The sequence below is a fragment of the Musa acuminata genome, chromosome BXJ2-8 (assembly GCF_036884655.1).
Source record: "Musa acuminata AAA Group cultivar baxijiao chromosome BXJ2-8, Cavendish_Baxijiao_AAA, whole genome shotgun sequence".
Lineage (NCBI taxonomy): Eukaryota > Viridiplantae > Streptophyta > Magnoliopsida > Zingiberales > Musaceae > Musa > Musa acuminata.
In genome coordinates, this window is record NC_088345.1 from 38,679,126 (window position 1) to 38,696,007 (window position 16,882).

Consider the following 16,882-nt stretch of genomic DNA (forward strand, 5'->3'; position numbering starts at 1 on the left):
AAAATATCAAAAGCTTGAAGAAGAAGCAGAAGCAGATCATAAAAACTTGATTAGAAAAAGGAAATAAAAAGTTCTGATGACCAAAAGAGAGGTACTGATCTCTGACACTTATATGTAGTAGTAGTAGTAGCGGTAGTAGAACTAACTAAACCCAACATGTAATCAATTTTTCTCTCAATAATCAATTTTTATTTTTGTGCAAACTGCAAGTGGCGAAAGTGAATTTTGATATCAGGATATTGTAGATAATACTATTCATCGCCATTAAAATCATCATGATTGAATGTCCTGCTCATCATAATAATTTATAGTGCTGTAAATTAAAGGGAAAACCACAAAAAGAGTATAGCATGAGAAATAAGAAACATGGAAGCAATGCCTCTGATGTAGTCTGCAGTTGTTTGTTTGTTTGCTCCCCAAACTTAGCAACATTTAAGGAAAAGAAAATTACAATGTTTAATTAATTTTAAATAGGAGGTAGCTGTTGCTAGCAATGTGCTCGAACAAGGAAAATAGAAAAAAAAAAGATATATAAATGAGCAAAATACAATTTGACCATTTTAACACCTACGGGGCGATTCATATACATAGCAGAGAACCAGGAAAAGGATTTCTAATCCAGGCTTCTCTTACTCAGTAACACTTGCCATTCACAAAAAATAATCTCCAGAATCTAACCCAGCCTTGGAGAAGAGAGACTACCAATTACCTCAATTTTTGTTGACATGGCTGCAAAGATAAAGTTAGGAGGCTTTCAGCTGCTGATCTCATTAGCTGTTGAATCATCACTGAGATTGCCATCGAAGTATCATCCAAACACCAACATTCTCAGTGATTATTTGGATATTTTACAAGCATAATCTGGATAAAGAGCGAAAAAAATTTACAAGGTAAGTGATTTGTATTGCAAGTAAAAGTTTGGTAGAATCCTGGTACACCTACCTACGTATGCCTTCCTTCCATGGCTTCCTTCTTGATTTGGCAAGTTGAGCAGAGGAAGGGACCATCCCAAGGATTGATTGTTCCAGGCTTTGATGAACCAGCAGCATGTACAGAAATGCCTTCACCCGGTTTCATCTCCAACTGGCAAATGGCACAGTTGAATGGTTTGAACATGGTAAATGCTGGATATTCTGGATCCAACCTGCCATTGTGATTACTTGTTCGTAAGTCTAACACATCAGATCAACTTACATAAGCAAACAAGATGCTTTACAAAATCTCCTTGTCATAAAAAAGAAACGCCTTACAAGAGCTTCCAGATCAGGGAGGTCTTTGTTTAACACTAGGGAATCCATTTGACATGAGATACATGAAAGATGTGGGAAGATATATTTAAGTCAATGCTCATAGTCACATCCACATGAAAAAAAATTATAATCTATTTAACTAGCAATCTTCTACTTCCTCGAGAATTTTGCAATTGCAGGACCTACAAATTCTTCAATATCTCAGACTTCTCCCTTCTGTCCTCTCAGTCAGATGAGAAGGCACCACTTAAATCTGCCAATCAAATGTGTGGATATCACATGGAAAACACTACCTGATAAGATTTTCCTAACATTTAGATTTTCCCTCGTATTTGCTTCTAATAAGATGCATTTTTTTTCAGGAACAACACCAAAACAAGCAGATATTTCCGAATATTTGGGTTCAGCTATATACATACTTTCTAGTCGTCTTCAATCTATTTGGTTGTCTACGGCTCTACATGTAGCTGAACTAAAAAGTGGCATTTAGAAAGCTACACATACCAACGTGGTTTTCAAATTCTGCTGTTTAGTTTATCAGATGTTGCTATAGGAAAATACGCAGATCATAACATTGAGCAAAAGGACATGACCAGGTGGAAGATGGATTAAAATAGTGGTTTTAAGAGGATATGGAGGTTTTGAGAGGATATCGAGTGTCCTAAGTGATTTCTTTTTTGAGCTGTATGTTTTTCTGTTAATATAATTATGAATGCAGTCGAGGTTGGTTAGTAAGATTACATAGGATTGATCTAAACCTGACACTATCAGACAACAAATCCAGCCTCCCAAATCTGGACCTGAGTGATATAACAAGCAAGTTAAATGAAGCATACTTAAGTCAATGATCAAGTTCACAAATGAAAATCACATTATTATTGTTTTTTTTTCTTTTCTTGAATAAAGTTGGTCAGGTTGGATTGATCTGTCAAGTAGGATTTTGGATCCTCACTTTACTAATAATAAGATTGATTGCTCCATTTCAAATGACCAAGCCGTAAAATTGGAAACGACCAAAATAAGCATTAAGTATAGAATTCTAACTGCCTGTGCTTTATTCCTATTTCATGTTGCCCATTCCTGGTTTACCTTGTAATTCACCACTACCTAAGAATTCCCCCTTTAGAAAGTGTATTTCAATTACTCAACCAATGTTTAAAATCAAGAATTTTGACAGGAATAGTTGATGCATTGACATATCATTTGACATTAATGTGGCACATATTTAGGAAATGTTGAGATGGAGTATATGTGGTGACTGTACTTGCCATCTTCATTCTATACAAGTATCACATGAGCATCACATCTATATTGTTCTCATGTGGCAGATGCGGGTGGCATCCATGTGAGTCAATATGGGTCCATACAAGGACCTTTTTGTCTGCCATATTGTCACGGACTTAGCTGGTTTTGCCTAAGTCGTTCGGCACCCCTGCGTATCCGTCCGCAAAGGTCAGCCTTCCCGAAGCCTCCCATTGTCCCTTAGGACCAACAAAAGAGAGAACGGGTTAGAGAGAACGCCTCATTCGGGATCCCCAAGCAAACATTTCCGAAAAACACTTCATAGACAATGCAAATTACAAACAGACTTTACAAGCTCTGAACAGTTGCACAACAAAGGGTAAAATGGTTCATTACAGACCGAAAATCTCTCACACGTGTCCACATGACACAACCTTTATTTTTAAGTTTAAAGCGGCCACCAACCTAACTAAAATGGGACTATTAAGCCTTCGACCGTCCCTCTACATGCTGTACAAAGTATGAACATACAAAAAGACATGGACATACATAAGCATTACATCAAACATCCAGTTTAGAAGTTTGTCCGTGACATTCTCCCCCACTTATTCCTTCGACGTCCTCGTCGAAGCCTTTGTCGACACTGCAACTCCTCGCCTTTGATGAGTCTTCAATCTTCTGCTTCAGCTGCAATGTGCCTCCTGGCTCCCAGTTGCTCTCCGCTGTTGCTTTTGTGTAGTCGAACCTTTGATCCGCCATGCTGTTTCAACTCGCCAATGACTCTGACTCTAGTGTGGGGTTGGCTGAGTTGTGTTGATCCATGTTGGTTCCTGCGGATCCTCCAGATGAAGGAAAAGACCATCCTTACTGCACCAGTCTCTCAAATGCTTCATGCTGCTTGAACTGGGTGTTTGTTGGAGTTTAACGAGCATCATCTCGCAAACTTCTGAAGTTTTGGGTCCTTCCTCCATAAAATTTACTCAACTCTTTTTTCACTTAGTTGTCACATCCAAGTAGGTTCGCATCACTTCCGCTTTCGATTGGCATTTCGTTGGGAAATGAAGCGGATAATCTACTCTCAGTAGCACTGATCACCATTGGTGAGGATTTGACAACTATTGTCTTCCATTATCTTCTAAAGGTCTTTGAACTTGTACAGAGCTCCTCTACTGGATAGATAAGAGAATTGGGGTACTCGGTTTCACCCATTCTCTTAAGGGTTGAGAAGGCAAAGGTTACTTGACTTCGCCCGCCTCCTCGAGGTTGTACTCCATGCATCGAGCTGGTTACTAGCATTCGCCTGCTCTTTACTCACACTTCTGAAGCACTTGAAGTGTTTGCACTCTTTGCATTGAGTAAGTTACTATGATTCACCTTCTCAATGCCATCGAACTTCTGGAATGCAGGAAGTTTTCACCTCAACTTGGAGTAATTCTCTCATAGGTTTGATCGCCTCTAGGATTGTACCGTCTTCTCCATCAACCCTGCCGCCTACTCCACTGAGTAGCAAAGGTACAGCACCGCGTACTGCCTGCTTCGTTCCTTGGTCATGCACTCTTGCATGACCCGAAGTCCTTCACTTTCGGCTATCATGATGAGAAGCTCGTTGACACCGGTCTTACGAAGTTCCTTGGCCTCTGCCCTTCAGCCTTGTCTCGGTACTTGGAGTTTGCCTCTGCATGCTCCACCTCCTCGGCCCCTTTCACGATCAAGCGCTCTCCCTCCATGAGAGCAAGGGATCAATGACTTTCACGGAAGTCCCGCCTCTGCGGTACCATAGCGTTGCCATGCCCATGGCACTACTATCTGTCGCCTCGCATCTGCATCCCTTTTCTTCACGATCAATAAATATGTCTCCATGGCACTCCTTTGAGTCCACCTCCATTCTAACTGATGCTTGATTTTGGATAGCTAAGTCCCTTTGGACTCGTCGTCGCTTCCTCGCCCCTTTCGACCCCCTGCTTCAACACCTCTATGTTCTCCAAGCAGCTCCTTTTGGTCGATGGAAAGACAGACTGCAACTCTCATGCATGGCCTCTGCCATCGCATTATAGGGTTTGCACCGATTCTGTTCTCCTTAGCTTCCTTGGTAGCAACGTTCGTTTACTCGACCTTGTCCTCTGACTTGCCGGGCTCCTTTAAGCGAATATGAGCTCTGGAGCAGTCCAACTCTCCAGCTGCTTCGATCATACCTCTGTATGATCAAGTCCCTCCCATGGGACTCATTGGTACTTACATTCGAACTTTTCCCTTTGTGGAACCCAGCCCCCATATGCTGATGACCAAGGTTTTCATCCGATGCAAAATTCGATGCACGCACGGAAGACCCGCCTTTGCAGTACCATGGCCTTCACTCCTTGAATCCATAGCCCTTCTTACCGTCGTGTTGTTCACCGAAGTGGAGCTTCCAATAGCTCCCGATTATGCCTCCGTATGATCTAGTCCCTCGCGGGTCTATGTCGTGTGTATCGCATTGCCACAAACTATTCCACCACGATCCGCTACACCATGTCGCCTCCTGGTGACATCTCTATTGCATTCTGATCCTTGTGGGATGAACTCGAATTGTGAACCTTTCATGTGTGGCCTCTGCCAGAACATCGCAGGGTCTCTTCCACCTTCGATTTTGTTCGCTCCTTTGGCAATCGACCTTCATCCACCCAATCTTGGGTCACACCTAGATGAAGCACTGCTCTAGGACAGTCCGTCGCCTAGTAGCTCCCGAAGTCCCCCGACTTCGCTGCAATTAATGCCCCATTGTCTGTATCCTGGGCCTCTGCCCCTACCAGCACAATCTCCGTTGCGCACCGCTTCCTGCCTAGCAACTTGATTTGCAACACTGTGGCATATTCTTCAAGAGTACCCGCCTCTGCGTCCTCTTGCCCCGTGCTAAGGCCTTCTGAACCCAACTTCGCCTCCGCAAATTGAGTCGCCTTAGCTCCTCCATCAAATGCTTTTCCGAGATAAGGTGCATGTGCCCAGAAGCTCCCTTCGTCTTTGGTACCATGCAAGATGAGTCTGCTCCGTCAGAATGAAGGACCCATGGAACAACATGATCCTACTCTTGCCTCTGCAAGAGTTCATGTCCTTGACCTCTGTCTAAGGAAAGCATTGTGCCTCTGCTCCATGTTCCAACTTCTATGTTGGCTCCCTTCATGCGGCTTGGGTACTTCGCCAAGTTACACCCAAGTTGCTCCGCTCCTCGTTTTTGCATTGAGTCGATGGTGGCCCTCGCGCCCACCATTCCATGGGTCAGCCCTCCCTTGAGTCCGATCTCCATATCGACTCTAAGTGTGCCTTCATTTAAGTTGCTTTGGGTCGCTCCCCCACTTAATCTCGCAATGCATCCACCAATGTATTCTCTCGAGTGAGATCATGCGATGACTCCTCCCCGCTTGCTCAGTCCATTGAGCTTCGTGGAGTAGTTGTTTGTTGAGGTACTCCTCCTCAACTTGTGAGGTCTGTCCCATATGATTCTCCCTCTGGAGAGCCAGGACTTATCCCTCCTGGATAACTGTCCTGTTGGAGCAACATCTCTCTTTGTTTCGAAGACCACCATCCCCTTGGACTACTCCGATCTGCTAAACAAACTGTGCATTGTTCTGCCTCCTGCAAACGCACTTGCTAGATTGCGACTCCACGTCAATACAGCCCCCACTGCACCACTCAAGGCCTAGCAACATGCTGAACTCGTTGCACACTTCAGCCTCCTACAAACGTATCCTTCACATGCCGAAGAGAAAGTTTCAATGCTCTATGGCGCCGAGTTTCGGTCGCCTTGGGATGGCCACGAACATCCCATCGTCCGCATACAAGCCCATGCACGAGTACCAAATTCTTCGAGCTAGCAATTCCCCTCACCTCTGTGAGCTTTGCATAACTCTTTTGGTCGTTGAGCAACTCATTCCACCTTGCATGGTCTCATCCTTTACCAAGCGCCTCACTAGACTTGAGCACCATCAAGTATAGTTGTCAACGTTGAGCCATAGCTCAAACTCAACCATCCCAACCTTTGTGCGCTCCGCATTCTTCCAAGCTTGCCTGTTCTCGTGGTGCCTCTTACGCAAAGGATTGGCCATTCCTTTGAATGTCAATGTCAGATGCCCGCTCCTCCGAGCGACTCCTTTTCCCTACATCTCCATGCCCATTTTCCCCCAAACGATCGCGCGTGTGCTGATTGCCCTCAACGTAACCCCACTAGGTCCCCCACGTTTGCATGCTAAGTGTTTCTATGAGTGCTTGTCCCGCTCTGATACCATCTGTCACGGACTTAGCTGGTTTTGCCTAAGTCGTGCAGCACCCCTGCGTGTCCGTCCGCAAAGATCAGCCTCCCCGAAGCCTCCCATTGTCCCTTAGGACCAACAAAAGAAAGAACGGGTTAGAGAGAACACCTCATTCGGGATCCCCAAGCAAACATTTCCGAAAAACACTTCATAGACAATGCAAATTACAAACAGACTTTACAAGCTCTGAACAGTTGCACAACAAAGGGTAAAATGGTCCATTACAGACCGAAAATCTCTCACACGTGTCCACATGACACAACCTTTATTTTCAAGCCTAAAACGGCCACCAACCTAACTAAAATGGGACTATTAAGCATTCGGTCGTCCCTCTACATGCTGTACAAATCATGAACATACAAAAAGACACGGACATACATAAGCATTACATCAAACATCCAGTTTAGAAGTTTGTCCGTGACAATATGGGCATCTCATCAATGCCATGTCAGGATTTATTTGTATAATTACACTATATATATTTCTTTTTTTATTAATTCTAATCTTTGTATGACCTTTTCCTTGTAAATAACAAGTATAAAAAGCCATAGTGTCTCGACTATCTGAAGTTGGGCACATGGGTCTTTTCCACCATTGACCTTTTCCTATATTATTTGAAATTAATGACAGCAAATGAGGTCTTTTTTTTTTTTGTTGCATGATTGCCAAGTAAGTTAAGTGTCATAAAGTGAACCACACGTAGGTTAAGTGAATCGAGTTTTACCAAAGATGAGTACACTGTAGCTAACCCTTCAAATTAATGGTTATGCAAAATGGGACTTTGGATAGCCTCGAGCAATGTAGTTTAAAGTTTAGTTTTAGTGACTACTTCTAAAATGATGCAACACATGTTGCCCACCACCAATGAGCACAATGCTAAAAGCAATGCCTTGGTCAACAGTCTAACATCGTTCTTCATGAGGAAGTTTTCTTTGTCTACTTTTATTTCCCCTGAAACTTTGGCATCCTTTGTCTTCTTTGGATATGACTAAACCATCTTAAATAATGTTTCCTCATCTTTGCCTCTGAGATAGCATCAATGTATTTGTTTCTACTTCTATCTAGTAAGCAGATATCCAAGCATCCTCTCTCAGCTAATGCTAATTGAGAAGCCAATCTAGATAGCTTCACAGAGAAGCCTCACATATAAACATCATCATATCGCTGCCTACCTATATGAATGTAATATCATATGCTTCACAATGGAAATACAAAAGCCTACCTCAAACAATTATATACAACATGTGCTTATGCATCTGATTTAGATCATCAGATTATGCAGTATTGAAATAAAAAATGCATGCATCTACTAAAACTTGAGAAAAAGCGCTGATCATAGAATATGCAAAATTTTGTCTCTAGAAGAGCCACCAAAATGTTTTCTGGCTGGAGAAAAAATATGCAAGAGTAAATTTCAATCCATACTGAAACCTCGGCCGGTAATTTAACATACTAATATGCAATAGAATTCAAGCCTGATTTTGCAGTCAGGTTTGGCTTAATATATACGGACCTTTGGGCAAGGATTGGAGACCCATCCTCAAAGATTTCTTCTACCATGTCTGCTTCAGAATAGTCTCTATCTGAAAATAATGATGACTCAGAAGATCTTCGGCGGAACATATTCTTGAATACACCTTTCCCTGGTCTCTTAAAAGCTGGAAAGGAAGGTGATATTTTCTCCGGTGGTAGTATGTCAACCACAATGCATGTAGTATCATCTCGAAGTCCCTTTAACTGCACAGCTTCCTGAATGAAACTTGAATTATATCTGGCTACCAAAGACTGTGATGTACTATGATCTAAGTAACAATGTTCTCCTGTACCTTAATAATTCTGATAGCTGCAGCTTCTGCCGGCAACCCACGAGAACAACTAAGAGCCTTTTCTGCAGTCAAAGCATCCCATACACCATCGCTTGAAATGACAAGCCGTCCTCCAGCATTTGACAGCTGTAGCAATTATACAAACCATTTATTAGCATAAGCACTTTCATCTAACAATAAAAGAACTGAATACTGTCATAAATTACAGTCAAAATACATAGATTACTGCCTATAAAACCAATTTGATGTGTTTGCTTTCATGAAAGAGATTAATTCACAACACAATGGCAAAATTGAGACAGAGATGCAGAACAAGTTCTGTATACTTTTTAGATGTGTTACGTGCAGGCCAACAATAAAAAGCCATAATTTTGAAACAATGTCCTTCACCAAAGGGCCACTGTCCTTTAGGGGATTGAAAAACTCCAAGAAGTTTTGAACGTGATTTATAACAGAAATCAAAAGAATGAAAATGAAAGATCAAGTACCTACTTACTTTTTATTTTAACATAACAACAACCAACATAACGATCAGGATGTTTTTCACCTTTTTCATTTTACCCTTTTGACATTATATTGGCAGGGATTTTAAATGCATAAAATGTTAGTACTCTTTGTAAACCTAGAGGCAACTGTGATTTAAGTTAGGAACATAGACATAAAATGTTACTGCTCTTTGTGATCTAAGTTAGGAACATAGAATACATCAGAAAAATGAAAATATGGAAACTGAAAATATGGAAAAACGATTTTCTTTCTTTCAAGAAATTAGGAAAATTACTTATGCACCTTCACTTGCTTCACATGTGGAATAGGAACAATAAATTCGCCGACATCCATATCTCCAATTGATCTTGATAGGCATAAGCCACCTGGCCAGCTCCTAAGGGGGCCAAACTGGAAAGTGTTTTTGTCAGTTAAATAAGTGGATGAAGGCAAGATAAGTTCCCAAGAAACTTAAGATACATTCTGCATCCAGAACTTGTGTTTCTGTGTATCTCAACAACAATAACATGAACTAATGCCAAGCATCACTTCCAGTTAGCTTCTGTAGATGCAAAGCTTCATATTATACAGCTATGAATCATGGGCAAATATACACCATGATGTGGACATACTGACACAGAAAACTTTATAAGAGCATCACACGACAGAGCATGTAGATGATGACTATTACATGTTCTAAGTTTTAGCCTTTATGGTAAACTTTAGACAATCTGGGAATCCACGATAATCATATATGAAATTTAATAAGGAACAAACATTCACAAAAATAGTTCAACCGAGTATACAAAACATTAAGTGAAAATTTCAAATTACATGCATATTACCACAATTCAAATTGTGAAGTACCAGATATATGATAAATTTTGGTGTCCAGCAACAACATGGCAAGCATGTCTAGACATCCATGCTTCAGAGGTTTTACAAGATTATAAACCAAATTTTCTTTTATCCTTCACAACAAACATCGATATCAGCTATGCCATTATACACATCTATTATTATATGCCAAAAAATAAAAATGAAAGAAAGAGGAGGTGGAAAAGGAGGAAAAGTGACATGATTTTTTCACTTTAAAATTAAATGGTATGCTTGAGAGCTACACTTTGGTTCAACTCTAAACATACATGCATCTGGCCACACTTAAACCTACAAATGTATCACTTGAAAGAATGGCTAAGCTGTGCTTTCAAAAGAACATATGTCACTTGAAAGTAATTCTAAGGTTTGAAGTTAATCATAGCACAATCACATGCCTTATTCAACCATTTTGTAATGACAGGGTTGCAGGCTTGAGAAACATATGTGCTAATTCCTGCTAGATGTATAAGAAGTACATGCTCAACACTACTTACACTCATTTATCTTAACAAGACATGAGGATCACCCATTGAAGATTTGGATCCATTTATTATCCGATCGCCAATGTCAACCTTTATAAGTTGCAAAAAAAGTTGTACAGGTATATTTTGACTAACAGGAAATGTGGGAGACTTGAATGATCTTAGATGGGGGATCAAATTACATTTGCCATTTTATTTATTTTAACTTCATCTCTTATTTCTTAGCTTTAAGTATTCTATGTTCCTCATACAATTTAGCTTGGTACATGTGAAACAAGCTAGTTATTGCTTGACCATAGTATCATAATTTACTGATCAAAATTGATATATAATTTTCTGGAAACAAAAGAATTTCTTCCTCAATTAAGATTTGGATAAATAATGACACTCACATTAGCAGTCGTTAAACAGCTGCTAGGTGGTTCAGCGAATTTGGTTGGATTATGTCTTTTTCTGTGTAGGAAAACATGTTTCTTAACAGAGCCATAAAAATTAAAAGAGACCTCAAGAAGGATACAAAAGCTAAAAGAACTGATAATAACAAGAATAAGGTCTATCTCACAATATGTTCCAATTTAATCAATTCTAGGAAGAAAAACTCAATTCTAATTATGATAGACTGATGATTGATAACAGTCGCACATAATATATCATATTTTGTTGCTAATTATGTCTTTACTACAGCAATTATTATATAGCGCTAGCATGTTTAAGCCAATTCACGTGTACCAATTGCAGTAGGCTGAACTATTTATAACAAGTTCAGAAACACCAACAACGCACAGTAGAAGATTAAAGAAATGGAAACAAGAGATGCTATAAAGCAGAATTCAATTGTTCAAATAAAGTTTCATAAACTGTTCTGCTACTTAAAAAAAAAGTACTCGCAGTTGGTAAAGATATAAAAGATACCTCTGCACCACCGACAACATTCATCCTTCCAACTTCTCCACCGCAAGCTGTTATACGTTCCACCCTAGGACAGAACCGACCTTCTTAAGGGAGTGACGATGGTTGCATGCATAAATATCGAAAAGCAGAAACATGCCATGTCTAGTATTCAAAAAGTGTGAGAACATACTCTTCCTCGTTTGCTTCCAAACGGTGATCGGCTGACAAAAAATAAACTGAACCTTCAGCAGATTCTAGTATGCAACGAGAATCACCAACAGATGCCACAGTCACAACCCATCCATCAATTATGACAAATGTCACAGTTGTTCCAGAAACACTTGCTAAGAAAATGACAGACGTCAGTTCGTCACAGAGGAATTTGTGCTATAGAAAAACTGTCTCATGATCATGTTAGTTGCAGAGATGAAGTGCTCCATATAGGTAACTAGTGTTATACACTAAAAGTTATACCCTAGAAGATCATTAGTCATGCTATATGTAATCTCTAGAAACTCAACACAATTTTGTTATCAATGTTCATACCAATTTTTTTAAAATCTTTATCAGTTTTAACAAATCCTGCAACCAAAGCTCTTGGTAATGCTTGAATCCACTCATTCCTGCTAAGGTCTGATGGAATTGCACTTAAAACATTGTTCAAGAGATTCTCCTTGGAGTATGTAGCAGCTGCAGCCCCATTGTGACCATCAAAAAGCTGCAGGAGAAAAAAGAGCCCAGTGAAAAGATTCTGCAAGCAGTAGCAACAAAACACATACAAATTTTGATGAAACATCAGATTTATGCATTAATATAGAACAAAATTTGCATACATTTGATTTCTGATATGCCTGTTTCTTATTTCATAGCAAGATTCTTCCAGTAGCTGATACAAGAAAAAGAATATAAATATTCATCCTTTCACAACAGCTGTTCTTGGCTACAAAAGTTATCAAATAAATGCCAAGTCCCCCTTCAATCCAATTAAGGCTTTACCAAACCACTAGCCTGGGATGTGAATCTTGGGCATCCAAAAGCAGTTTCTTCAATTCTGCCTTTCTTGTTATGTATCGTTTGGTACAATAGATCTATTTAGCCGACCCCAAATAGTTGGAACTATGTTGTTGTCGTCTAGATGATCTTATTAAACTAAACTTCCAGCCTGTTCATAACTAAAGCACTACAATAAATCAAAGTCTCGCTGAGCTTTCAAATTGAAATTTCAAGCAACAATTTGCCTAAACCCTTTCAGAGATTTGATCGGTTCTATCAGCACGCTTCAGTCAACGTACGTCAAACAATTATCTAATACCATCGCCTGAACAAGAACAACGACTGTTAGACCCACGAATCAGGCAAAACAATGTCGATTCTCGAACTAAAATGGACATTGCATCCTACAAAAGAGAGCCAAGATGTGAACTTTGGAAGCGAGAAACATTACAGCAAAGACTGAGAAGGTGGTGTCGCCTTGCCCGGGAACTCGCTGGCACTCGGTCTTCACGAGGGTGAAGTCCTCCCCCTTCTTGCTCTCGCTCGCCTCCCCGTAGAGGATGTCCGGTTTCTCGATCCTCTCCCATGACATCTCCCGCCTGAGGAGCACCGCCAACGGGACCATCCCGTCGCCATCCATCGCCGCCATCCGCCCGCCAATCTCGCCGCGAGAACAGCTTCGGTCTTTGGGGGTGGGAACGGAGAAAGGAGGTAAAACCCGACGGAGGGATCAACGGGTTGGCATCTTCGAAGATGCGGACTGGAGAAGGGGGAGATGGGAGATCTCAACAGGAATTGGGAGGTCGGAAGCTATCGAATTCGACGCAATGGGGAACGAAAAGAGAAAAGATTTATTGTGTTCGGCGTTATTTTATACAACGTAGAAATGGGAACGGAGAGGGAGGCAGTCACGGTGACATTGTCCTGGCGGGCCCGCAGACTAACGTGCGCCGCAGCAACGAGGGGAGTCGGAAGCTGCCGGCGCGCTTCAGCGAGCGCAGCAGCTTTTTATTTCCCTTTTCTTAAATCAAATATTCAGATTTTTCTAGAAAATATATATATTTTTAGTTTTTTTAATTGATATCCTCTCTTTTATTTATTTTTTAGATTGTTATAGTATTTTCTTTATAATATATTTTCTTTATAATATCCTCTCTTTTTATTTCCCTTTTCTTAAATCAAATATAGTATTTTCTTTATAAATATAAAATATATTTTTTTATTAAAATATTAAAAATACTGTTATAAAAACATTATAAGTGACATCATTTTATATCTCTTTAGTTATCATTGCTCATAGTAGTCCATTTGGATCATTTATAGTGTTTTTTAGTAATTATTATAATATTTTTATTATTATAAATATAACATTATAATAAAATTATCTTTTTATTTTTATTTTGATGATGTTGTTTCTAAATTATTATATATACTAAATTTGAATCATAGTAGATATATCAAATAGTTTCTAATGTGTTTTGATTTCATTTGACTCATTTACAGAGTTTTCAAGTTGGCTTTATAATATTTTCATTATAATGATCAAAACAATACAACAGGCTAAACAAATACTATAATAGATGAGAAATTTTTTAGGGATAATTTAGATTTTTTTAAAAAAAATTAAAATTACTATTTGAAGAAAAAGTAAAATTAGGATTATTAATTGGAAAATACCCAAAATATAGGTATTTTATGAAGAAAAAAAATTTATCCTAAAATATTATATTATATTATATACATGATAATTTAAAAGAAAATATTTTAGATTTTTCTGATCGGTGTCGCTTTTTATTTTTCTCTAATGATGCCTAATCTTTCTTTATATTAAAAAATATCCTTTATATGATATTAGAAAAAAGTCTCACTCCTACTAATATATTAGTTATAATATATCTGAATATGATTATAGTGTCTTTAGATATATTATAATTCGTAAACCGACAAAAATACCTATTTGAAACTCATATACAGTAACAATAACTTAGTTTGTATTTAATTTTCAGTCTGTTATAATATACCTTTGTATAGTTTGTGGTGTTTTGTAATGGTGTCAAAAACATTAAACTATATTCAAAAATTAGTATGGGATCAATTCACCATATAGATCGGTCCAATATAAAATTGTGTTTTTTTTAATCTTATTAGCAGCATTTAAGGGATATAAAAAAGTGAGAGGAACTATACTAAAAAACAAAAGATGATTTTTCCTCAAGATTTTGGCTTGTGTATATCCCATCCCGTAAAGCAAAGTTTTCTCTGGCAATTAATGTCTCTTAATTAGTTCCAATTAATTCGTTGACAAATTTCTTATGATATTGTCAAGTATAGGTTTTTATATTTTGTACATTATATTTATATTAATATGTTTGTTATTTTTGAAATAGTGGATTGAATTTTAGTAGACGGACTTTGACGAAAATTATTATTATTATTATTATTATTATTATTATTATTATTATTATTATTATTATTATTATTATTATTATTATTATTATTAAACTTAACTATTTTCTGATGTCAAAACTTACAATAAATTCTTATATTGAACTTACACTAAATTTGAATCCTCGTTGGTCGAAAATTCAAAATCTCGATATCCATAAATTCATATGGGGCTTGTTTGAATAATAATAATAATAATAATAATAATAATTATTATTATTATTATTATTATTATTATTATTATTATTATTATTATTTGCTGCTTATGTTGTGAATGTTTATATGCCTTATTTTTGGGCCGATGTGATTGTATGATACATGCAAGAATCCCTAGCATTGCCAATTCATCTTCTCATGCACTAACAACGGTACTGCTGATAGTGTCATTCAGCACATAATTTCTTAGTTCGTCGTGTGAGTAATAATGTAGGATATATATTAGCGTTTGTTTTGGTATGTTTTCTATTGAATTGGAGTTGCGACTCCAGCAATATTCCTTCTATTGTCTTCATACTGCAATATGTTCATTATCGATTCATGTGGATTATATAACAAAAATATATACCAGTGGGTAAAATTGGGCTCACGATGTTTCTAGAAGCCTCGGCCCTTTAATGGGTTGTATCAAATGGGAAGCAATGGGAATAAATTAGATACCTAATTTATTAAAAATATCTATATGTGTAAGAAGAAGAATAAGACGAAGAAGAACGATGAACTAAAAAGATAGTCTAGTATCGATAAGGATCGAAAAAGTCAGATTATAAATACCTTAATATTTTGGATTGAATTGATGTTCAATATAATATACATTAACTCTAATCACTACTCAACAATGTTAAAATTCTAAAATAGAGAACAAAATTTATTTTTTGTGAGTCAAAATTAAAAGAAAAAAAAGATTGAGTCAAGATCAAATTATAGAAATAGATGAGAGGATGATCGAGCAAAAAAGTCAAATTATATATACTAAGTTTGACCTATATAACTAAATGTTTAAACTTGTGGCTTAAATTAATCTTCGATCTAATGTATTCTATGACTAATTTAACTTACTCATCATTATTAAAATTTTGATGTGGTATCAGAGACACACGTGTTACAAAATTTGGCCCGAATAAGTTACATTTAAAAGAAAAAAATTTGATTGAGCAATGATGGATCACACTGACGACAAGGTCTCGTAACTTAAGATGAGAACGAAGAAGTAGGGATGGCATTAATAGGAAAGATAAAAGATTAACTCTTTGGATCGATGTTTGATCTCATACTGACTAATTTATTATTAAGTTTTCATAAACTTGAAGATTATACGATCACTACATCTTATTGTTGCCTCTCTTCCATATTATTCTTCGTCCTAGGACACAGAATATTCCATGTCTGCTTTATGAAGAATAGCCCATAAACATATATATATATATATATATATATATATATATATATGAAAATGAAGCATGGTGGAATGAATTCGAGGAGGGCCAACCAAAGCATAAGCATGGATTGGTCCGTCAAAAAGCGATGATCCATTTGGTATAAATCTTAGTCACTGGACACACATTTGCTATAAAATCTTTCATCACATTTCGACGATCAGAATCTGCTTTCGAAATACTTATCACAACTTAATCACGTCAAACTAATTATATTATGATCCCACATAAAGCGTGCCATGTCGGCTTCCGCGAGCAGACCTAAACAAAAAGGCAGAGAGCACTCATTGGTCCGTGCACAGCGCGTGGCGATGGGACGGCACGGCACGTACAAAAGGGCGGGAAGGCAACATGTGGTGCTCCCCAAGAAGCGATCCCGTCGCTTTCCTACCCGATACCATCGGTCGGTTTCGGTACCCAAAGCCACGCCCCACCCCAATCCCCGTGGGCCCGACTCCCGCCGCAAGCGAACAGAAACCTCAGATCTAGCGGGTCCCACCCCGCCAACGCTCGCTTTACGGGGGGACCCGATCCAGGCCCGGATAACGGACGCAGGATTCACGGCAGGTGATTCATATCATCTCACGTTGTTTTACGGTCACGTTTATTCGAAATAGACATGAATTAAAAACTGAAAATAAATTTGAAGAGATAAGTGTATATCTCTGGTTT

General features: G+C 38.3%; 1 protein-coding gene across 1 annotated transcript; it reads right to left on the reverse strand.

The window, feature by feature from the left end:
- Nucleotides 1-437: 437 nt before the first annotated feature.
- Nucleotides 438-13,202, reverse strand: LOC103994898 (probable protein phosphatase 2C 12). The gene is made up of 9 exons (XM_009415357.3): nucleotides 12,784-13,202; nucleotides 11,886-12,057; nucleotides 11,530-11,683; nucleotides 11,361-11,424; nucleotides 9,391-9,498; nucleotides 8,602-8,727; nucleotides 8,289-8,524; nucleotides 943-1,144; nucleotides 438-861 (listed from the first exon to the last, which is right to left on the reverse strand). Exons 1-8 carry the CDS (start codon nucleotides 12,979-12,981, stop codon nucleotides 943-945), a joined length of 1,260 nt encoding a protein of 419 aa, XP_009413632.2. The 5' UTR covers nucleotides 12,982-13,202; the 3' UTR covers nucleotides 438-861.
- Nucleotides 13,203-16,882: the final 3,680 nt, after the last annotated feature.